The 23,730-nt window shown below is 53.7% G+C and overlaps 2 protein-coding genes, 1 long non-coding RNA gene and 1 other non-coding gene across 7 annotated transcripts in view; 2 read left to right on the plus strand and 2 right to left on the minus strand.

The window, feature by feature from the left end:
* Positions 1–10,199, plus strand: part of LOC146543777 (uncharacterized) — a 12,246-nt gene extending 2,047 nt beyond the window's left edge. The window contains exon 2 of the long non-coding RNA XR_014884995.1: positions 144–10,199. This is a non-coding gene — a long non-coding RNA (uncharacterized LOC146543777). The remainder of the gene's footprint in view (positions 1–143) is intronic.
* On the minus strand, positions 277–6,469 carry KLF8 (KLF transcription factor 8). Of its 4 annotated transcripts, none has more exons than XM_085230733.1 (5): positions 6,328–6,469; positions 3,926–4,469; positions 3,234–3,336; positions 3,007–3,143; positions 277–1,616 (listed from the first exon to the last, which is right to left on the minus strand). In XM_085230733.1, exons 1-5 carry the CDS (start codon positions 6,352–6,354, stop codon positions 1,435–1,437), a joined length of 993 nt encoding a protein of 330 aa, XP_085086859.1. In that variant the 5' UTR covers positions 6,355–6,469; the 3' UTR covers positions 277–1,434. The 4 variants fall into 4 exon arrangements, with proteins under 4 accessions (XP_085086859.1, XP_085086858.1, XP_085086860.1 ...); XM_085230732.1 differs by having other exon boundaries at positions 6,295–6,399; XM_085230734.1 differs by lacking the exon at positions 6,328–6,469 and adding an exon at positions 5,528–6,078.
* On the minus strand, positions 10,082–22,755 carry LOC100545434 (ras-related GTP-binding protein A). The gene is made up of 10 exons (XM_085230735.1): positions 22,464–22,755; positions 22,053–22,086; positions 19,954–20,053; positions 18,914–18,980; positions 17,693–17,915; positions 15,626–15,721; positions 15,046–15,168; positions 12,805–12,896; positions 11,836–11,951; positions 10,082–10,648 (listed from the first exon to the last, which is right to left on the minus strand). The coding sequence occupies exons 2-10, from the start codon at positions 22,077–22,079 to the stop codon at positions 10,551–10,553; spliced, it is 942 nt and encodes a 313-aa protein (XP_085086861.1). The 5' UTR covers positions 22,080–22,086; positions 22,464–22,755; the 3' UTR covers positions 10,082–10,550.
* A 277-nt stretch (positions 22,756–23,032) lies between these two features.
* TRNAE-UUC (transfer RNA glutamic acid (anticodon UUC)) lies at positions 23,033–23,104 on the plus strand. Its single transcript has one exon. It is a non-coding gene; the product is annotated as a tRNA-Glu (tRNA).
* Positions 23,105–23,730: the final 626 nt, after the last annotated feature.

Below are 23,730 nucleotides of genomic sequence, written 5' to 3' on the forward strand. Positions count from 1 at the left end.
GGGATGTGCACGTTGTGTCCTTCGTGTCTCTGTCACTGGTGCTGTCAATTTCCCCTCCACATATCAGCTCTCGGTGCACCTGGAGACAACATGGGTTGCAGCTAAAGCACCCAATTTAGGTTTTTGTTTTTTTCCTTTTTTAGACTGCCTTGCTTTTCAATAAAACCTCAGAAGAGGAACTCAGGAGCCCTGCAAAGGAGATGGTGAAGCCCAGTCATGCTCATCCCCAGTGCTCAACCTGCCGCTGCTGCAGCACAGACACACACCACCAGGCTCTTCTGCTTCCAATGTTATTCCCCTGTAGAAAAACGTCAAATGGTTTCGTACAAATATCACAGCTCAGGAGTTTTAAATCCCATGGTTTAAAAAAAAAAAAAAGAAAAAAAGCCAAAGAAATGTCCCCAGTCCCTCACCCCAAAGGGTTCCATCACCATCCCACCTGTCCTGAGCACATTTGCAGGACAGACCTTTGCTGTGGGCCATCAGTGGTGCTGGCCCCCAAGCACTGTCCTTAGCTCCAGATCCAGGGCTGCATGGGTCTCTCCAAGGCTGCAGGGAAGGATGTAGGGCTGTTCCCCACCACCAAGCATTCAGATCAGATGGGGAGTGCTGCTGTAGGATAGGGAATGTGACGGGGACACACGGATACACATAAACAGAGGAAAAGCCCCCAAGAGAGCCATGGACTGAAGGGCTCTGCCTCTTCCAGAAGCTTTAGAGCAACTTTTTGAAGCTCCTCCCTTCAAGCAGCCCTGAGGGTCACCATCCCCTCACTCCCCCCTTCCCCCGCCCCCCCCCAGCCCCACACTCCTCTGCCCTCCCAGCACAGGAGCCAGGCCAACCCCACAAAAACAACAATTACAATTACAAAGAAAAGTGCATGGCCACAGTCCGTAGGGAGGCTGATGCCTTTTTAACTTATAAATGGTTCAACTGTCCCATAGTCTCCGAAAACTGAAAGCCGGCGTGACCCCCACCCCCCCACCCCCCTTAGAACTCCATAAAATCACAGTTCCACGTTCCGCAAAGTTTCCCTTTTCCTGGCGGCGGTGCTCTTATGGGTGGGTCAGGGTCCTTTCTGTCCACCCTCCTTTGCTTTTTCCTTTCTCCCCGTCCCTCGGCACAGGACGAGGCAGCGCAGGTGGGCTGGAAGGAGGCAGACACGAGGCTGGACGTCTCCCCACCTCGGCTGTGGCTGCGTCCGCACCGCCCGTGGGAAGGTGAGCGCGCAGGGCCGGGGGGGAGGCCGGGAGGCCGCGGCGAGAGGAGCCTCCGGGCGTTGCCCGCGGGGAGGAGAGGTCCAGAAGAAGAGGAGCACGTTCCGGAGACCATCCCGCACCGGTGCAGGGCTCGCTCGCCGCCAGCCCCGCAGTCCCTCAGCTGCACGCAGGGAGCGAGGTTGCCTCCGTCTCCCCGCTCCCCGTGCTGGGCTCCTCACATCATGATGTGCCGCCGGCGGTGCAGGGCCAGGTGGTCGGAGCGGGAGAAGCTGCGGTCGCAGTCCGAGCAGCGGAAGGGCTTGATGCCCGTGTGCTTGCGGAAATGCCGGGTCAGCTCATCGGAACGGGCGAACTTCCAGGTGCAGCCCTCCCAGGTACACTTGTAGGGCTTCTCGCCTGCGGGGAGCGGGGGTCAGCGCGGAAGCGGGGTGTGCCCAGGCAGCCACCGCCCTCCAGCCCTCCTCGTCCGCCCTTCCCCGGCGTAGCACGGGCCGCGGGCGCCACCGGCTGGACGCCGTGCTACCTGTGGGCGTGCGTTAGGTGCAATACGGTACCGCACATAAAAGAGTGGCTCCCCGTTGTGGGTTTGCAGTAGGTGCAATACGGTAACGCCCCTAAAGCAATGATTTCCCAGTATAGGTGTGCGTTACGGTAACACCCCTTCACACAGCGGTGCCCCAGCACGGCTGTGCGTCACGTGTGGCTGTCTATTAGCTGCACCATGGTAACTCCCCTAAAACAGCTGTGCTGTAGCCTAGTTAGCTGCACCACGATCATAGAATCACAGAGTGGTTGAGTTGGAAAGGACCTTAAGCCCATTTGATCCCAACCCCTGCCATGGGCTGGTTGCTCCTCTCCAGCTCAGGCTGCCCAGGGTCCCATCCCAACGGGCCTTGAGCACTTCCAGGGATGGGGCACCCACAGCTCTCTGGACAGCTGTGCCAGGGTCTCACCGCCCTCTGAGTGAAGAATTACCACCCAATATCTGAACTAAATTTCCCCTCTTTTAGTTTAAAACTGTTTCCCTTTGTCCTATAACTATCAGATCATACAAAAAGTTACTTATAAGCACCCTTCATGTACTGGAAGGCTGCAATGAGGTCTCACTGGAGCCTTCTCCAGTCTGAACACCTCCAACTCTCTCAGCCTTTCATCATAGAGCTGCTCGAGTCCTTTGATCACCTTCACAGCCCTCCTCTGGACCTGCTCCTACTGATTCACGTCTTTCCTGTTTCCTGGTCTGCAGCCCTCAGTACAGTATTGCAGATGGGGCCTCACGAGGGCAGAGCACAGGGGCTGCTCTCAAGCAGTTCTTCTCCCAGGCTGTGCACATACCTGGGATTGCCCGACCCAAACACAATATTTAGCACTTGGCCTCGTTGAACCTCATTAGGTTCCCATAGGCCCACTTTTCGAGCCTGTCAAGTCCGTCCGGCCGTCATTCCTTCCCCGAGCAGCAGTGCCCTCGTGTGGCTGTATGCTCCCGTGCATTAGGAGCGCTACGGTAACGCCCCCTAAACGCGGCGCCCGGTGTGGGCGTCTATTAGGTGCCCTACGGTACCACTCCCGCGGCGGTGGCGCGCAGTGCGGGCGCGCATTAGGGGCACTACGGTACCCGCCTGGAGCGGCAGCACGGGACGTAACGGCGCCGCGCCCCTCCACACCCCGACCCCTCCCGGGCCGCAGCTGGGGCGGCGCCGGGGCAGAGCGCCCCGTTAAAGCCCCCCCCCCCGAGCAGGGCACCGAGCTCCGCTGCCTCCCCCGATCCGCCCCCGCGGTTCCGTACCCGTGTGTATCCGCCGGTGGGCCTTGAGATGAGAGCTCTTGGTGTACACCTTGTTGCAGCCCTCAAAGTCACACTGGTGGATCCGCCGCTTCTTCAGGTCGGGGGAGTCGGCGCGGGGCAGGCGCGGCGTGGCAGACCTGGGGAAGGGCGGAGGGATGGCTGTGAGTGGCGGCCCCCACCGGGCTGTCTGCCCCGGGGACGGGGATGGCACCCGCGGCCGCACTCACTCTCGCTGCAGGTCCTGGAAGGGCGCAGGGCCGCTCTCCGAGGCGCTGTCCTCGCTGTCACTCGGCATGTCCATGGGGTACATGGTGCCCGGGTCCATTTTCACTGTGGGGGTGGGAAAGAAAAGCTATTGAGGAGCAAGGAGGGACGGGGTGGGGGAGGCTGGTGAGCAAAGCGTGCTGACAGACATCACCGGCCTCGCAGAAAAGCCACCACACCGCAGGGCTCAGCCCATCCCACCACAACCCACATTGATCTGGGGCAGAGAAGTGACCCCGTGCCATGGGGGTTTGGCACAGGGCTACGGGGGACGGGTGCAGCTTGAGGACACCTCTTCCTTCCCAAAGCAGGGAACATCCAGGGCACCCCACCCTCGGGGAATGGGGACACAGCGGGGACTGAAAGCGGAGCTGGGCGGGACGGGCAGGCAGGCAGCCAGCAGCACCTCCCTGTCCCCTGCTCAGCACAGGCGGATGGCCAGGGCTGGGCTGCCTCTGGGGTTCTGTTGTCCCATGCTGGGGCCTGGGAACACCTTCTGGAGGTTAAGCCACCGGTGGTCCTGGAGTGTCCTTGGGTGGAGAAATGGTTTCCCTGCGGGGGATGTGTCCTACCAGACGGGGACACGTCTTACGGCTGTGTGACCACACCAGGCCCACCAAACAGGGGGTCCCAAACACTTCGACAAGCCCCTTACCGGAGCCGGTGTTCTTGCCGTCGCCCCCGATGAGCGGGACGGTGATGGCGGTGACGCCATCGGTCGGCATGGTGGTGTAGACGACGGGCAGCGACTGCACGACCACGGGGATGGTCTGCAGGTTGCCCATCTTGCTAGGCAGGTTGACGGAAGGGATGGTGTGGATGACGTGCAGGATCTGCTGCCCACCGCTGCCCTGCGACGATGCCAGAATGGAGCCGGGCGACAGCACGGCCGGGATGGCTGAGGTGGTGCCGAGCCCTGAGGACGCGATGGAGATGGTGGGCGCGGGGACCGGGGGGGCCACCAGCAGGGGCGAGGACTGCACGGGGGGCGGCGGCGGGGGGGCCTTGGACTTGTTGAGGGAGAGGTCGACGGGCTCAGCCTGGGGCTGGCTGCAGTCGGAGGCCAGCAGCTCCTCGGGGGGCTCCGTCTTGATGTCGGTCAGCAGCACGGGGGGCTCCAGCGGCGCCTCGGCCAGCAGCGAGGACGAGCTCATCCTGGGGGCCGCTTTGCCCCTCCCCGAGCCTCCCGCCTGCCAAAACTGGGGGGAGCAGGGGGGTGTCAGAGCGCTCTGCGCCCAGACGCCGCCCCGCTCATTCGTCAATTAACGCGTTCATCAATTCACCAACTCGCTGCTCACCATAACCCACTGCGGGGGGGGGGGGGGAACCGGCAGCCCCGCACCTGTTCCAACCGCTGCCCCCACGCGCCTTTGTGATGGAGGGGCGGGGCCGGAGGGGGCCGGGGGCGGGGCCAACACCCATCCACCCCACCCCGCTCCCCTCCCCCGCGCCTTAAAGGGGCCGCGCTGCCCTCAACCGACCCTCCCAACCCCCCCCCACCGCACACACCCCTTCCTCTTAAAGGGGCCGCTCACCCGCCAGGATCCGCGGGGGGGGCTCCTCCGCGAATGCGCGGCGCTCATCCCCTCGGCGGGCAGGATCATGCTCCCGGCCCGCGCCGCTCCGTGCCGTGCCGTGCCGCGCGGGAGGTGCGAATAGCCTCACGGCTCCACCCTGGCTCGGCCCGGGGTGGAGCTCCTTAAAAGGGCCCGGCCGCGGCGGGCGAGCAGCAGGGAGGGGCTGCGGGCACGGCCCGGCCCCGCGGGCACCGCACGGAGCCGCCCCCTGCAACCGCCCCAACGGGCGCACGACCCCCGAACGCTGGGACGACCGCGGTGTACGACCCCTTCCCAGCCGGCCGACCCCCAGTTACGCGCCGTGCTGCGGGCGCAGAGCGGCCCACGGCCCCGCACACCCACACCCACGCGTGTCCCCGCCCGGGCACGCCCGGTCCGCACACGCCCCGCACACGCGGAGCCGCCCAGCGCTCCTTTGGGGATGGGTGGGACGCGGGCAAGGACCCCTGGAGCTGGGCGCACTCATGGACCCCACAGCCACGGGAGGGCACAAAGGGCCGTCCCCTCCCTCGGGTCCCCCCAGCGCCGACTCAGCGGTACACCGCACCCCGATTCGGGGTTGGGGTGCAGCGAGGCGTGCACGGAGGGTCCCGCTGCCGATTTCCCACCGCGGGAACGGGAGGAGGAACTCAACGGGACCACGGAGTCTTACGGCGGGGAAGGAGGGGGCTCAGCCTCACCTATAGGGACCGGCTCCTATAGCACTCCTATAGCATCCATACATTCCCGCCCAAAAGGCACGAGAGAGGGGATCCACACTGCCGTGCGACCCCAACGGAACACTTCGGGGGGGAATCACCCCTCCCGATCTCGTTTTGGCTCCTGCCCCCCCTCCCCGACAGCCGTGCCGGGGGGGGCCGAAGCGCCCCGGGGGAGGGTGGCCCGGCCACGCCCCCCCCAGGAATTTCCGCCCCGCCTTGCCCGCGGTGCCGGAGGTCGGGACGGAACCGGGAGGAGGGAGGAGTGGGGGAGGCACAGCTGAGGGTGAAAGAGGAGGAGGAGAGGGTCCCGTTCGCCCCACGTTGTCCCGCCGGGCTCTCCGGACGCAGCCCCGGGTATGGCCCTTTAAGAGCAAAGGGCGTGGGGGGGTGAGGCGGGGCGGGGCGCGCGCACGGCGACGTCGCGCCTCGCACCCCCGCCTCCCCCGCCCCGCTCTCCCCCGCTGTGACCTTCCCGGCGCGCGCCTCGCAGCGGGGCCGCTCTTAAAGGCGCCGCCGCGGGCACAGCGGGGCCTTCCCCCACCCCCCGCGCAGAACCGTGCGCCCCCCCTTCCTCCCTCCGCCCCGTTCACAAAATGGCCCCCACCGCACGCCCGGGCCCGCCCCCGGCCGCCGCCCCGAGAAGGCACTGAGCGGCCCGGACGGGACGTACCGGAGCCGGGCCGAGCCCCCCCCGCGGGGCACGCGCTGCCCCTTTAAGAAGCGGTGGAAGATGGAGGTGGTCTCACCTCCCTCCGCCCGCACGGCCCGGCCGCACTCACTTTGCCGCGCGCCTCCTCGCAGTGCATCGCCGCGCTGCCCGGGCCCCGGGCGGTGCCGGGCGGGGCGGGTGGGGCCGCGCCGCGCCCACGGGCGGGGAGGGGCGGGGCCGCGCCGAGGTACGCCCACACCCCACCCCATCCCCCAACGCCGGGGCGCCCCCAAAAGTGACATCAGCGGCCGTGGCAGCCAATGGGCGGCTCCCCGCGCGGCCGCGTTACCGTGGAAACGGATGCGGGGTTTGGGGATGGGCCGTCGCACGAGGGATACCCCAAAAACGTTGGGAGGAGGCAGCCGGGCAGAGCCGGGGCTCGGCAGCCTCGCAGCAGGGATGGCAACGCTATTGCCCCGCCAAAAACAAGGGCGGACGCCGCTGCCTGGCTGGGGGTGTCACGGTCCCCCCGCGGAGCTGCCGCCCTGCTGGGGGCTGGAGCACGACGTCCTGCGGGAATTGGGCGGGTTTTGCAGCTGGGAAGCGGTGGGAGGTGCGGCCTTCGTCCCCGCAGCGTTCCTAAGTGCTGGGACGGCTGCGTCCCCCAGCCTTTGGTGGGACAGGGCACTCGCACTACCCGCCCCAGGGTAGCGTTGCTTACTGTCTGCCCTCTCACCTGCCCAACCCAGCCCAGTCCACCCCCCTTTCACACCGAACTGCACACACTATACAGACCCTGTAAACCCATCTAACCATCCCTTCATGCAACCATTGTATACTCATCCACCCACACACGCATGCTACACTGTCCCACCCACCCCCGTATCCACCTATCTATCCATCCTTACTCATACCCCATCCATCCACCCTCATCCCCATCTAATCACACATCCATCCATTTACTCACTCACTTATCCATTCACCCACCTCCCCCTATACCCATCTAATCCCACATCCCTTCAACCTCCCACTTACCTTTCCAACCATCCATGCTATCCCTTCCTACCCACCCGTTCCTCTCTTCAAACACCCACATACCCAGCACTATCCTCACTCTGGCCAAAGCTGACATTTCACCACTGCAGAGCCCTGGCTTCGCCATGTCTACCTGAACACATAGTGGTCCTCAAGTCTCCCCTTAGTGACCTTAACCCAGCTTCTCCATGATGTGGAACCATCATGCTAAGCCCCAGCAGCACATGGCCCTGGCAGGAGGGCTGGGTAGGGCAAAGGAAGGACAAAATGGGACAGGATGAGGCCTGATGGAGGCACCCATGGGTGGGAAGGCCGCAGTCCAACTGTGCCAAACTGTTCATGTAACCATCTGGGCCTTGGCACAGTGGGTCAGTTCCCACCATCTTTCTGCAAGGACAGTGGAAGACACAATGACTGACCAGATTCAGAGTCCTCACTTGGAAGGGACAAGGAGCACAGATAGCTCCATCAGAGGCATTAACTCCTCAAAGCACAGCGAGGAATGATTCATTTTCAGCTCCCATGTTTCAAATATATCCTCATTTTGGTTAAAAATACAAAAATGAAATTCTTTTTGTCTGTGCTTCCTTCAGTCCAAGCAGCAGGAAGGAAGCAGTCAGAAAACCCACAAGCAAAGAGCATACAGTGGCACTCCCTGCTGTAGGGAGGACAGCCAAGCTCCCGGCAGCCCTACAGTTTGCTCCTCAGTGTCACAGCAGCCCCTGCTAGTTGGAAATGGGGCCAAGTGGGGAATTTGCTGTGCTCAAAATACTGGTGACATTCACAACATGGAATGTTGACTGTTTCAATGGACAGGCCCCAGAGGATGGACTTCTAAAACCTGACCAAGAGCAGAGCTTGGCTCTCTGGGACCAGATGTGTGCAACATCGATTGTTTAGGATGGCAAGATTCTGCAGAGCTGCCAGAGCAGGGAGGAGCTTGCTACTGCCCCCAGTACCTGAGAGGAATGTACTGGAAAGCAGGATGAGGGCACCTGACCCACCAAAACTGGTTGTTCTGCTGGCAGCAACTCCAGGCTCCAAAAAAGGCCCCAGGTATTCTTTTAGGAGAGAGACAATCAAACATAACACGGTTCTTCCAAAAGATGTGTCACCTTGAGATGAAACCATCAACACTGCAGCTGCTTGCTTGACATCTCGTGCACAGAGAAGCACCAGCAACATTTCTGCCAGACAGCAAACTATTGATTTCCAAAGAACCCCCCAAAATGCATACGCTTGAGGAAAACACATTCTGAATAAGAGAACAGAAGCACATCAGCATTGTATCACTACTGTGGAGGCTCAGCAGGCCAGGACACCTGCAACAGCACTTTGCTCCCATCTGTTTCTGATCAGCTCCCCCTACACCACCATTAGCCCCCCCCCCACACACACACACACTTACCACCAGCACCATCCCACTTTCACACACCAAGCAGTTTATCCTGCAAAGAAACTCAGTGGCACCTCCCAGTCTGCTCTCACACACAGCACGAGATAACCCTGCTTGGTTTGTAACCATGGAAATAAGGCAGCGTTTCCCTCCATCCTGACCTCATCCATTGCAGAACAGCTGCCTGCTAGGAGAAAGTAGTCAGCAGAAAGTGTTGGGATCCACACCAGCACTGCAGCTCTCAGTCCATCTCCTGCACACACAGCTCTTGGAGGCACCTGACACCAACCTTTCTGAGGCTCCACAGCACACAGATGGTAATCAACCCATCCTCTTCCTCTGCTGGACAGGGCTTGGGTGCAGAAAGCCACGATGAGAGCAAAAGCAGGGACTGACCTCAGAGCACTGCGGGAGCATCCACAGGAGGACCTGCAGCTGCCATCAGCTCGCTCCAGCCCATCAAAAAGCAGCCACACAGTGCATGAGATCTGCTGTTCCCATTCCAGCCCAGGAACCTGCAAGCACTGAAGACAAACAGAAACCCTCTGCTGCATCTCAAACCCATTCAGAAGCTCCCTAGAAACTCTGGCATTTCAATTTGTAACCAGCACCTATACTTCTCTCCTACGGGATGCTTCCTTGATGATACTCATTGAACACAATCCCAGCCCTACAGATCACAAACACATCTGCTGAGTAGGTGGTGCAAGACATGGGTGTTTAATACCACGAAGATTTAGAATCGATGGAAGATCTTGTGTGCAGCCCAGCCTCAGCTCTCCAGCCGAGATCTGCCCTCTTGCTCTTAGGTCCCATATCACAGGCTCACCCTTGCAGGTATTTTCCCAGTGTGTGGGCCAGACATGCAGGGGGAAAGCATGATTTTGTGAATGCAGAGTGGAGAGCCAGGCTGAGTCACCACACCCTCCTTTATAGAGTAATTGGATGCAGCAAGAAATAAAAGAAGAGATGCTGACAAGCATTAGCTCCCACCCAAGTCAAATTCTCCTAACTCACAGCACTTTCATTCTTCCTATGTTTAACTGAACCACACACAAGAATTCATTTGAAGTGTACTTAATGTCAAGACACTGCCCAACTGACTCGTCACAAACACAGCTAATATAGCTCATGCACACATGGCCCAGGGTTGCCATATCCTTCAGATCCTGTGTACCTAATATCATCCCCAGCAGGGAGACCGAGCATCCCAGGACTATTGCTGCGTGGCCTTTGGTTCCTCTTTACTGTTATCTTTCAATCATTCCAGAAAGTGTCGAAAGGCCAATGTCATCCTGACTGCTTCACCTCAGCATGAAAAAAAGAAAATCTCAAATGTAACTTTGGAATAACCTTCAGTCGATGCCCCCCAGAACACTGTGAAAGGAAAAATACAGCTGTTACACATCTGCTTGCCAAAGCTGCCCTGGGTTTTAGAAGAAAGAAAACCCACTTTCCAAAGCTCCAGGATCTGAAATCCCTGGTAGCAAAAATTTATTTTAATGACTGAAGACAAGGAGAAATTTATAAATGTATTCTAGCAACCTACCAATAAAATAGTAAATACTTCATCCCTGTGATTTGTATGATCACCTGGGAGCAAACATCCAAAAAGGCTCTGCCACATGCCACTGACAACCAGGAGCATGAGACCACGTGCACATCACCTGTCCTTCCTTCTTCCCAACCCCATAAATGCCAGGAGTCTCTTTTGAAGGTCCGCAGTATATCCAGACCATCTGTGTGATAGTGTCCAACGTTAAAAGGAGAAACAATAAAGATTGCGGTGGTAAGCAGCACACTCATTTCAAAGCCCACAAATACATCCACATTGTTAGATTCTCCTAAAAAAAAAAAAAAAAAAAAAAAGTAGTTCCAATCCACTTCTTCTCCTGCCAACGACCATGTGCATTGGCCAATGTTCAGCGCATAAGCAGGCTGTGCTTTGGTCCATCCACTCTCTCCAGCTTCTCAAAGTGTTTTCTGGCATTGCGGATGTTGATCAGCGTAGCTGCAGAAGCTAGGATGGAGAAGGGACAGGGAGGGGAGAAAAACAGAGAGGATGTGAGAAAATAAACCCCCAGAAGCACCACCTGAAAGCTGCCTGAGAACAGCAGGTATCTGAGTTCCTATCAGCAAAACTGAACCCACATCCTGGGTAGCCTCGGTTCATGCTCCCGAACTCTATGATGACCACAGGGTGTTCAGCAGGGGGCCAGGTGTTCTACAGCTTCTACCTGCAGCGGCCAGTAGTAGATTTCACTTCAATTTGGAGAAGTGATACAGCGTGAAACTGGATTTTCCCTAAGGGGAACAATGCAAAGAGTACCAACATCCCAACCAACGAGCTCAGGGATCAACCCTCCTGCTCCCTAGCTGTACAAACACAATGCTGGAAGGTGTGGGGTGCCTGCTGATCGCAGAGCAAACTACACCTGCTTAGTTTGCTCACAAGGCAATGTAGAAGTCACTCAGCTTCTCATTTGCCACTCGAGCACAGCAACATCACAGCTCAATAGTTCACTCAGGGTTGCAGAGTTCACACAGGTTTTCCCTAATCCAGTAAAAAAATCTTCCTGTCCTCTTCCAGAATAACAGCTATAAGTCACACAGCTGTCCAGGACAGTGGGCTGGTCTTAAGCACCCTTAATTCTTAACAGCTTCAACTACAGTTGTGAAAACAACTAAGTATTAAACGTGCCTCTGGCACCGCTGCCTCCAAGTTCTTCAGATAAACAGATGCTACTATAATTAGAGCCCTTGTCCTCCAGGACAATTCAGGCAACAAGAACAACAACAAAAAAAAACCACACACACGATCCACTTCTGCTTCCTTTTCAAAAAATCGCTGTGGCTGCCAGATCAAAGTAGCCCAAAATAGGTTATTAGATATGACCTATCAAGTCAGGTCACATCTGTTATAGTGGTTCCCCACTGTTGCTACAATTCTCTGCTGGACAGCAAATAGCCCAGCCCTCAAAGGCACACATGTCTTCTGCAAAGTCACCTTCTAACCACCTTCCCCTCCTGCTGCTCAGGCAGGACAAGGCAGTGGGACGGATCCCCCTGTACCTCTGAATTAAATCATTTTCATTGCTTTGTCTGGCATTTGCTGTGTTCTGATAAATGCATTCTGAGCCAGACTTGTCCAGCTTTTTGTCTCCATGAATAAAAACAGGCCAGAAGCTCATCTTTGCTTCAACTTACGTATTGAAGGGTCTGACATAACCACCATCACATATGTATTTGATGTGAAGATGTCAATGAAAGCAGCAAAGTTAGAGTTTCTGACCTCCATGCTCTGGAAAGAAGCCGCCAGCTTACTAAACAAAGGAAAAAAGGAAGAGTAAATGCACTGTTATTGAAAGAGTGCTCAGACAGATTTTCCCCCCGTGTCCCATGTTTATTTGCATTTACTGGCAAGCGTTGCCTTGCCATGATAACCACCAGATAAGATTACAATTCATTTAAAGGAAAAGCTCTACCTTTAGGCTTAATTGAACCAACAAGAACAACAAAAACCACCTGAGTGTTGATCAATGAAGGTCTGTAACTAAAGATATACAACCCCACTCTGCCTCTCTGAGGACACTGTGCCCAAGCAGTCAGCACCATCCCCCTTCTGAAGTAATTCCTCAACCATTCCAAAGGAGGTTTACACCCTCTGGGGGTAAGCATAAAGCTGAAATATCTGGAGACAGCTCTGTATAGCATGCTGCCACTTCTCTTCCCTGTTCAGGCTCTAAACTTCTGGATGTTGCCAACCAACTGTGGAACCACATGAAGATGGTTCAAAAGAGAAACTACTCTGAAGTAAGCTTTCTATCTTTCAATTCAAAATACTGACAATTAGAGTTTGCAAGCCCCCTCTCTTCCCAAGCCAGCATGAGTTTACCAGATCAGTCCTGGAATGTCCCTACTCTGCGCAGGAGAAAAAAGCCCAGAAGAAAACAGCTGTTTCAAAACAAACCTTTTTTAACAATCACCAAAGGAGGAAGTTAGGAAAGATAACAAACTCTGACATATTTAAACATGGTGATTTCTAGCAACTAACACAAATCCTCAGGCTGCTGAGGAGGCACAAACTAGTATTTATTTGGAGAGTTTCCTTGCTTCGGCATGAAACTGAAATACCTGCCCAGGTATCTTTCCCACCTACTGACTAAACCAGCTCACCTGCAACTTAGTTTGAATTGTTTAATAATGTTGCTGATTTTCTCAAATCTGTGGATATCCCGCTGTTCTTTGCACTGATAGTGAGAAATGACCTGAAAGGCAGAAAGAGAGCAGTTAGTTACTGATTTCAGTACAGCTTTCTCACGTTCAACAGCAGTTATGAGAAACTGGTGGTGCCCAGCTCAGGGATTCCCTTTGCCTTTGGAAACCATTTGCAGCAATACTAGCGGTGCTCTCATCATAAAGAAGGATGCAGTCATACAATGTCCAGGAAGCATTCAACAAGTGCAGATGAAAACAACATAAGATACATAAGAGGCATTCATGTCCATGCGGGGTCTGAATACTCCAACTTAGCAGCCATTAAAATCTTGTTTCAAAGAACAAGAAGGTGCTAGGTGGGGAAATGCAAAACCATCACCTCCTGGAAGGCAAACAGACCTCTGACAAATGCTGGAACAGTTTACCTACATCTATCATGCTGCAGACTTTCACACACCAAACCTGAAAAGTGTGCTGCTCTGCAACATGCAGGATGCCCAGCACTGCTCTCAAACCAAAGCACGTTGTTCTTCTCCAGCTCAGGCAGCTGCTTCCTAGGGAGCTCTCTCTGCATCACCTGACTCAGACTAAGGTTGTGCTAAATTGCCTGTGTTCAGGTGCACTTTCCTCCTCCTCCTCCCACACAGAAATCCTGCAGCAGGGTACAGACCTCGGTGCTAGGCTGCAGAAAGGATCAAGTTTTCAGGAGTCCTTGCAAGATGATCCATGACTGCCTCACTCCCACTGCTTCCACGTGGCTGGCAGCCTACAGACCTTTCCTGTCCAGCCAAGCCAGCCAACTGGCCGAGGAGGGAATCTGCAGCATTAAGTGGGACTGCACACATTCAAGTTGTTGCATCTTCATTCCCACAGAAGCCTCCAAAGGAGCATAATTTCAAGAACACTACACTGTGTGCTTTATACTTATAAGCATGATAAAACAAACTGCTACTGAATGCATCACATATCCCTGCACAAAGGTGTTAAACTCAATTTTCTACCCATGGAACCATATTTAACAGGCTTTCAGAAATTAAGGTGGGATTGTTTTTATTTGTTTTGTGGTTGTTTTTATTTTTTTTCTTTTTTCCCCTCCTCAAGGAGCTTAGAAAACTACTGTCTATTTTCTACATGTACACCTGCCCAACTGTTCCTATAGGTACAAGTTCAGCTACATTCAAAAATCACATGCATGTCATGAAGGCTTTGTTATCAATCTCTTTCCTCAACACTGTTACTACGCTTTGAATACAATTTTAGAATAAGATTTCACTGCAGGAGAAAGCGGTCCCTGCAGAAGCTTAAGTGTATGAGAACAGTGAGAAGGGAAAAGTCTTTAAAAGCCACCGTTACACTGAGAAATCAGTACAGAATTCTTTGCTACAAAAACTGTTTTTCAGTAAATAAAATGCATTTTTTGAGTGCAACTAAATACCACTACGTATCAACAAGGTGGAACGATTTATCATCTACATAAGCTCAAAAAGCAGAACTTGGCAGAAGTCTACTTCTGACAGTAGAAGTGAAAAGAAACAGCACCGTAACTCCAAAATCAAGTCTTTGTTTGGCAAGGAAAGCACTCAGACACGAAAAGCAATTTCTTCAGGTCAGCAACAGCACTGTTACAAAGCCCAAAGAGACCAATCTAGAAACTAAGAGTAAGGAAAGTCAAGCAGCAATGGTGGTTTTAACCAAGACGTTTTACCTTTTGAACACAACAGGTTAGAAGCACAGTTACTGCACAGATGGTAACTTCAGAACCCACAGCAACCCAATTGCTTGTGATCCTCTATCCATACTGCAGGTTTGTAAAGCACCAGGCACTTGATAAAAAAGGAGTTAAAAAGCCAGTCTAAGAGGAACTGAAAAGACTTGTTCAAGCTTAAGAAGCCCTGTGCAGAAAGGAATTCTCAAAAGAACTCGCATGACTGACAAAAGAATGGGGATATGAAACCCTTTCACAGCCTGGAAGAGGGAAATACCAACTAAGCCCTCATCTCAACAACAGACGTGGAAATTTTGGGAAGGTCACATGAGCCACCAAGTCATGTCTGTTACTTTCAATATCACAAGGCCTGGATCAAAGCATTCTGGTGCCGGCACCTCTCTTTGGGCAACTGCCACAACAGCACTTTCCTTCCAGGGAACTCCGTCCTAGGCTGGGCAGGGAAACACAAAGGGCCGAACAGCTGTATTCACCAGGAAAGTGGCTCTCTCAAACAGAAGCACTTCATCTGCCTCAATGATCTGAGCAAAATTCCTCAGGTTCATCTCCAGCTGCTGGACATTTGGGATCAGCTGATAGACTATACTGGACCAAGCCTGTCAACAAAGAAAGACAAGGACTGCATTATCATTTCTGCCTCAGGCCCACATGTTACACAGCATGCTCAAAAACCATTTGCACTTGTGAGCACTTATAGCCTAGACAAGACAGAAGGACTTCTCCCACCACATTGTGCATCTGTCTGCTATGCTGAGGGCTACTGGTGGTATCTGTTTTCCCAATGATCTCTTCAATAGTCACTAAGTGGCTAGGCAAAGCATTTAAGCAGCGTTAAAAAAATGCTGTGAGCACAACACATGGAAGGCTTTTATTTACTTATTTTTAATTAAACCCAAAATGTTCTGATGCCATTTACAACAGCTAACCTACAGAAGCAGAAGTCACTGTAGACCTAACAAGGGCCAGTCAGCAACTAACCACTCAGCCTCCTCATGCTCTTGTTTTCAAGTGAGAGGAAGGAAAGGTCAGACACAGTGAGGACAGCATACAAACCTTGTAAAGCGTTTCATCCCAGATGGAAGTTCTAAAACAAGCACATTCCAAAGGACGGGAAAGGCGCCTCAAGTCTTCCTCACGCTCTTTAAAAATCTGTGAAGTAAAATGATTAGCAGTTGAGTGTAAATATTTTGGCCTTTGGTGTGGTTACTGTATTGCATTTCTAGCACACATGTCAAACAATACTCAAGCACACACAGCACTAGAGAAAAAGAGAGCAGCACAGCTTGCTGTCTAGGATAGACTGTCAGAAACCTCTCCCACTAGGATTGCAGGGACAAGCAGACCTTGGCTGTCACACAGCAGGAGACTCAAACGTGGAATAACTACAGTGTTATGGAGTGGAAATGGAAGTGTACGTGCACCAGCTTGACAGAGGACCCGAAATCTGACAAGTCCCTGGTCAGATGTAAAAAGCTGCATCTTTGTGAACAGAATAGAAGGGAAGCTCTAGAGAGTTTCAATAAAGCCTTCTCCCATCAAGTTCTGCCCTTAGAAGTTTGGTTACAAAAAAAAGAGGGCTAAAACAAAGAGGACAGCCTTGCACCAACATCCAGCAGAAGGGAAAAAAAAAAAAAAAAAAAAAAAAAGGCAGCAAGAGAGCTGGCACTGTGACCCTGCAAGGGAAGGCATGATGACTACCTTCACCTCACCTTACTGTTTTTAGGAACATGACAGAGCAAGCTGATCTCCAGGACATGCTGCGTAGGCCAACAGTTACCATCTTGGGGCCCGAGATACCAAAGGTTTAACAACGATTTACAGGGACAGTGATTTGGCCCAGTTCAAGAGTTTTTCGCATGTTCTTCTGAATAGCAGATACTTTAAAACAGCTTTGATGGGTGTGCAATGATACGCACTAAAAATATACTCAAAGTAAGGCCCCTCTTCTGCCTGTCTACCCCATGCTTCAAGGCCTCACTTGAATTTGCACAACTATATAAATCCAGAGGGACAAAACAGTATCACAAAGATCCTAAGAGTCTCCATTCAGTTTGTAGGGAAGAGATATGGAAGTGAGGTAAAAGTCCCTGAATGAACCCCATGAACAAGCTCATTGAGCTATTTTTCACAGAGCTGGAGTGAACTAGGAAAGGAGAACCATCACTGACAGAGAACAAGCGACCTGGAGCCAAAATGCTGCGAGGAAGAAGTCTGCCTCTGCAGGAAAGTCAGGGAGTGGATGCAGCCATGGGACCTTGCGAAGCCGCCTTCACTGCTGCCCAGGCACACGCTCACCAGGAACCAGAGCATTTAATGTGACTTCATATTGCACCCTAAAGGGGCCTCCAAGTTTTCTTCAGGTCAGGGAGTGGAAAGCAGCCAGGGACGTACTTGCCAGGCCAAGACATCCAACACACAAGGTATTTTTTTCCCTCGGTATCAGGAGCTACTTGCTTTTAGCCATAGCTGAAAAAGCAACGTTGGTAGAAACCCACCATCTTCCAGTCCCCCTGCAACCTTCCAAAAGCCCTGAAAACAAAACCTCCCTGGGAGGCTGATCCTTGCCTCTGCAGGGTGCCTCCGAGAACACTTAAGTGTTAAATCAAGAAGTGACCTCTGGGCAAATGGCCCCAGTGAACATCTTGCGACAGGAAACAGAAGAACCAACTGGTAAAAACCTCTTTCTAGTTAACCAGGAAAAGTTTCAACCCTTGTTTCTGTTACACTTTAGAAAAGTACTTACATGAGACTGACAAAGAAACCATCACTTGTCACCACTGCAATCCTCAAAGTCATCCAAATGGTCAGAGGAGAGTGCAAATTCACCAGATTTCTTTCAGTTTTACCTTCCTTCCCTACTCTCTGGAGCCAAGGTCTGCTAAAAGCATTACAACTGATGCTATAAAAGAAAAGGCTTTCTTCTCTGCTGGACTACATGCAAGAGGCAGCGCTGACATACAGTTTGGAAAGGCAGAAAAGGGCTCGGACAGCTCTCAACATCCGAGAATCCCTTCCATGAACAGTGCTGATGGGACTGTGCCTGAGGTATGAACTAGCAATGCTTTAGCAGAGTCAAAAGATTTGACAGCATTTCTATGGCAACTATCAGCTTCTCCTCACCAAGTCCCGCTGATCCTCCTGCACCAAGTCCATCTTGTGCACTAGACAAAAGATCTTTGCATCGGGAGAGTTCTGAAGAATTGCCTCCAAGCATGACTGGTAGTAGTGCATGTCCTTCTCCAGTTCACGGCTTTCTACATCAAAGACATAGATGAGGACTTCTACGTTGCGGAAGATGTTGTCCCGCTGACTGGTGAAGTAGTTCTCCATAAAGGTGTCCTGTCTGAGGAGCAGCAGAGCAACAGAACAAGGAGACTCCCATTAGAGCAACCAGGCTTCAGGAAAAGTGCTGTAAAATATCTCCTGCTAGAGATGTTTATGTGCTGAGCTGCAAATCCCACCACAGGAGTCCAGAAAAAGAGCCCACAGACAGCTAACTTCCCCAGGATATGAGGCCCCCTAAACATTTCCAACTGAGCACAGTAGGGTGCTCCTGAAGAGCATCTGCTTCCCAGTCTCTCATAAGAAGCAGAAGCTTCCTGCAGGACGTAGCTGCTGCTCGGGGCTAGCACAAACAAAGCTACATTGCTTTTAAAGAGCTGCACACAAAAAAAGCCACAACAGCAATAAAACCATCAGTACAGCCCGTTTTACAGGATCTAAATGCATTTTGACTAACTTCTGCTGAATACAGCTCAGACAAAACATAAGGACATTAGATTTGGTGAAGCTTAGCAAGTTTGACAGCTCTGCTGAGACTCTGTCAATGGGAACATCACTTAAAAAGCTGCTTCCAGGAACCACAGAATCACCATCAATCTTTCACATCCCTTCTCAGCATGCACCTCATTTGGATCAAACTCGTGTGATGCAGTTCAAGACCAGCATCACCTCCACCATCACCATTTTCAAGAGAAAGTTCAGGTGAAGATCTCAGGCTTTTCACCAGACAAAAAAATGCACCAGCAATGAAAGGGTGGGCCTATGCACTGCACCTTTCATGTGGAGATAACTCAGACTGCAAGACTGCAATAATCAGGCCAGCCTCTTCCACCCACTTTCATGCACAATTCTAAGATGTGGTATCCACTCTTCCCAGAGCTGCCTCACCAGTTTCACCATGGCACGCACAAAGCTTGTTCTATACTCTCCACACACAAAAAGCATGCTAGTGCCTTGGGGTGCCTGCACTCATTACATCCCCAATCTTATTCAACAGAGTTAACCCACAACAGTTTCAAAAATGAAAAGGGAAAAGAAAAAAAAAAAAAAAGTACCTACCCTCCACAGTCCCAGAGGTTTAATACCAGGTTTCCTAGAAATCTAACGTGGGAGTGCTCCACATCAACTGAAAAGAGACAACAGGGAGATTACTAGCTGTGCCACACACCCAGGTCAGAGCCTGCTCAGGCAGCCAAGCCATTCTTTGCAATACAGCCCACAGTTTATAGCACTCCATCTAAACAGCATTGCTGTGCATAAACCTGTAGCTGCAGACACTACAGATAAATGCAGCTCCCCAAGTAACCCAAGACTTCCTGCTGCTAACCAGAAGACTGCTCTCCTGAGAAGCACAGCAGGCAGTTTCCTTTCAGAAACATGTTCCCTGATTTTCATGGTATTTCAAGAACAACACTATTTCCAGCACATTCTGCAAGGCTTTAAATTAGCCTTAGAAGAAAGAAATTAAAAAAAAAAATAAAACACAAAACTGTAGCACAAAGAATGAAAAGCACACTTCAAGAAAAGTATACAGCAATGTGTTCAGCAAGGACACACACACCAATCCTCATGGGTGCCTCACAGTATAGCGTTAGATCCCAGTGATCCAAGCCAGTGTTTCACCAAGTGCTTTTTCAGATCAGTGGCTTTGGAGAAAAAGAGGCAAAAGAAGCCAATTAAGATTGGTGCATCATCCTGCCAAAACCCCAGGCACGTGGTAAGATCACTGTGCCTCCAGCTGGGCTAGCCATCAGCAGGCTCACAGCAGAGAGGCATCAGCACCAAAAAGGGACCACAAGGAGGCTCTGAGCAGTCCTCCAATAACACACATAGCAGCAGAGGCTGCCAACTGATGAAAAAGGATGAAAGTCCAACCATAAAGCAGCAAGATTGGATACAGCGTTCCTTTCTCTTTCACTTCAGCCTCCACCTGATCTCAGCAGAACTGCTGAGCGAAGTTTGACGTGATAACCAGCAGGCACCCCCTGCTCCTGCCAGGGGAAAGGCAAGGTAGGGCCAGCTGGAGGAACAGCCTCTCCCCTCCAAGTGTACAGTGTTGGAGCCCTGAGAATGCCCAGTTCACAAAAAAGAAGCCTTACTTGTGGCACCCAGGCGTCGTGTGTCTCTGGCAATGTAGTTTGCAAAGATAATGGACCTCATGCTGGTCTTCCCAGACCCGCTTTTACCCATCAGCAGCACCTGCAGAAATGGAAAAAACAGAATTAGCTACCACAGAGCACTGCTTTCTCCATGGCTTCCATCTTGCAGCTGTAGCAACCAATTGACAGGACTCTGGTACTACCGATTGAAAGCATAAGAGAGCCATACTTGGGAAATCAGGAGGCAGATGGCATTACCTCCTTGCTTCACATCCTAAAATCCTTTCCATCCTGTTTGCGTTCTCAACACCATGCCCACCACCCTTCTATTTTGCTCTCTCAGGAATCGCTGCCCTTCAAGGCACTGCACTCCTTCCAGCATGGTGTGTAACACTCAAAGTTCAGCCAGCCTGCAGACGCTGCTGCCCATAACCCTTTTTCCTACATACCATGGCAGAGGACCCATTGCCAATCTCCCCTTTCCCCAGCCCTTTGAAGGCTGCAATGTTTTCCAAATTCACTGTCACCAGTGGTGAAGGCTTGATATTTTCAGTGAGAGCAAAGGACCAGTTTTATCTCAAGCCATTAAAACCATGCTGAAAGCAATCACTTGCCTACTCAGCACTGGCATTTTCCACTCATTACTTCTCTCCTAATCTTGCTCTTTCCTTTTTCATAACACAGTCTGGTTTCTCTCCCCTGATAGTGGTGAAATACAAGTTCCATGTTGAGTTTCAGGTGTCAGAACCCTAGCAGAAAGCTAAAAGCAAATGGAACAGTCCAGCTCAGGTACACCAAGCTGCCATGCAGGGAAAACAGTTTCCATCCCAGAATCCAGTCCACAGATCCTCAGGCCAAAAGAGAGGCAGCACCTGTGGCAGCAGAAAACTACGGGATGGCTGAGTGGAGAAGAGGGGGAAACGATCACACAAGGCAAGACTCTGCATCGTGATCTAAAAATAAATACAAAACCAGTGGCAGCCAATGTGGACTTGCTCACAAAAACAGCTGTGAAACAAGTTCCAGTTACAAAGTCAAATCCAACCTTTGGCAACAGCTCTGAAAATCTATCGTCAAGGATCAGTTTAACAAGAGTACAACCAGCACTGGTGCACTACCTCAGTGCCAGGGGCTGGCTGGGAAGCAGCTTGCTCAGTCCTCACCTTGCTGCAAGTGCCTCAGAGCAACACGCGCAGCAGCGTCCTGTGGCACGAGGTGCTCTTCTGGGAGCAACTGCAGCATCATAGAGGAAGCAAAAGCCCCTTTCATAAGGAACTGACCATGCAGTCAAGACATTTACTTAGAGTCCCCCATTTTGCTCAGAAGAACCCTAATGGTTCTGTGACAAAGGCTTTTCTCAAAGCAGTTGGCCGCTCAGGTTACACCCACCAGCCCAGCTGAAGCCAGAATCCAAAAAGCTCCATGCAGAACAGGAAAAGAACAGCAGCATCTCCTACTTCACGTCACCTTAAGACACTCAGTGTGGCTCCAAGATGCAGCACAAGCCAACCTACAAGGGAACCTAATTCCCAAGCATCAGGCTACAGTGGCCTTTTGGGGAGGTCAGACATCAGTTTACACGGCCAGAGAGGAAACTCAATCCTCATGCAACACAGAATGAGAGCTGAGCGCTCCTCACATCACTGCCTGAGCTAATCTGAATTTGCTCACTGCTGGGACACATAAGGCATAGCTCTGATGCCTCACCCTGTGTTTGGCCTCGCCCTGCCAGGAGCCCTCAGAGCAGTGACGAGCTGCCCACACCAGTTCCTGCAACACCCAGAGGGTCTCCCCAGGCAGGCAGAGCAAGTTGGGGCACATCCTCTTCCCTGACACCGCAAAGCCCACAGTCAGCAGAGAGCTTTCGCAATTCCTACCAGAAATACTCACCAGCCGTTACTGGGGATGTGCAGTTCTGCTGCCAGCCGGCCCTCACGCCAGCAAACAGACTCAAAATTGATGCCGGTTTCCAGCATGATAAGCAAACACTGTGACAGCCTCAGGAGGCAGCTGACAGCCACAGAACACCCCAAGATACAGATGGGAACACGTAACCACGTTAGCAAATGCAAACAGGGAAGAGAAATTAAACGGCTTACCTTTTTCTTCATGGCTGTGCTCGGCATCACCTCCCTGCAGAGACAACAGCACTGTTACACCGCTCCGGCCCCTGCTCACAGGCCGCACACCAGCCTCAAGCTCCTGTCGGCCCCCAGCTCCGTGCAAACGGGAACCTCCCGCCCCGCCGCAGCCCGGCCGGGCGCTGACAGCCGCTGCTCCATGCTGCGGGGCCGGAGGGGAAGCAGCCCCTCTGCAGCCCCGTCACACGCCCGCGATGAGCGGCATCCCCGTGACCGCAGGCCCAAGCAGGGGAACCGCAAGCGCTCGCCTCACAGCCCCGCTCCCGCGCAGCCCGGCCGCGGTCACCGGTAGCACCGGGCCTCGGCCTCTCCCGGCCCCGCGGGCTCCGCACGGCTCCGCGCAGCCCGGGTCCCGCCGCGCCCCGCTACCTCTATCCGCGCCGGGCACCTCCCAGGACGGTTCGGCGATGCCCGCGGGCGGCGGGAGCCGCGGGGGCGCGTCGCCGGGCCGCCCGCAGCGCTGAGCGGGTCCGAGCGCCCCGCGCTCCGGAGCAGGCCTCAAAGCCACGGCCTCGCGTGAGCCCGCTGCGCCGCTGGGGTCCCGCCCGCTCCGGCAGCGGCCGCCCCGCGGCGCTCACGAGACTCAGCGCTCGGCGGCCTCCGCCGGTCACGTGAGCGCCGCTCCCACCACGCCTCCAAAATCACGTGACGGGGCCCCGCGAACGGCGGCAGGGGCGGGGCGAAGGGAAGGAAGGGGCGGAACTGTTACGCTGTGGCCGCCATGTTAGGTGAGGGCAGCTATCCTGGTGCCGCAAGCTGTGTGGAGGAGGGGCGGCCGGCTGCAGTCTGCAGGCGACCGACTCGATAGCGACCGCGCGGTGTTTACAGGGCAGCCCGACGGGGTTTCTGTACATCCAGCACAGCGCTGTGTGGAGGACCCAAAGAATGGCGGACAATGAGCGTTTTTCAGGCGGGCTGAGAAGCGTCTCATCAGCACCTCCCATATGGTCTAGCGGTTAGGATTCCTGGTTTTCACCCAGGCGGCCCGGGTTCGACTCCCGGTATGGGAAGGAGTTGTGTTTTTGCTCCCATCCTTTTGGAGATGTTCACACAGCAACGAACCTGGCGACCGGAGCCGCCCAGAACTGCCAGAGGTCCACAGCCATGGCGGGTCGCGGCCCCCGCCAGCATAAAGCGCCAGGGGGTGGGGACAGAGCTCCCGGCGGGGTAGCGCGCGCCAGCTCACGTTAACCAGCACAGCGCAGCCGCCGTTTGCGCCCCACAGCGAGATTCCACCGCGCGGGCTGTGCGCAAAGAAAGGCGGCGGTGCGCTGCGCCCTCACGGCGGAGAACCCACTGAGATAAAGCTATTGAGTACACGAAATGAGTTCGTAGGACGAGTCTAAATAGCATTCCCTCGTACGTTAACAGTCCTTCGCAAAGCGAATGGCAATTCCACAGGGAAGCCAAGGCCGCCTGGTAATGTCTATCAACCATGCTCACAAACGGACAGCACCCTCAACACAACGCCCAGCAACTGCCGCCCTGCACGCGGCAGCACGCACGTGCACAACCCGGCGCAGGCCACACAGCGCATGCGCACACTCTTAGCGACAGGAGACGGCGCGAGGCTTCGCGCATGCGCGTCCGCACGTGCGAGGTAACGCGCGTGTCGCCAGACCGCCGTGAAACAGCG

This window comes from Meleagris gallopavo, chromosome 9 (genome assembly GCF_905368555.1).
Source record: "Meleagris gallopavo chromosome 9, MGAL_WU_HG_1.1, whole genome shotgun sequence".
Taxonomy (NCBI): domain Eukaryota; kingdom Metazoa; phylum Chordata; class Aves; order Galliformes; family Phasianidae; genus Meleagris; species Meleagris gallopavo.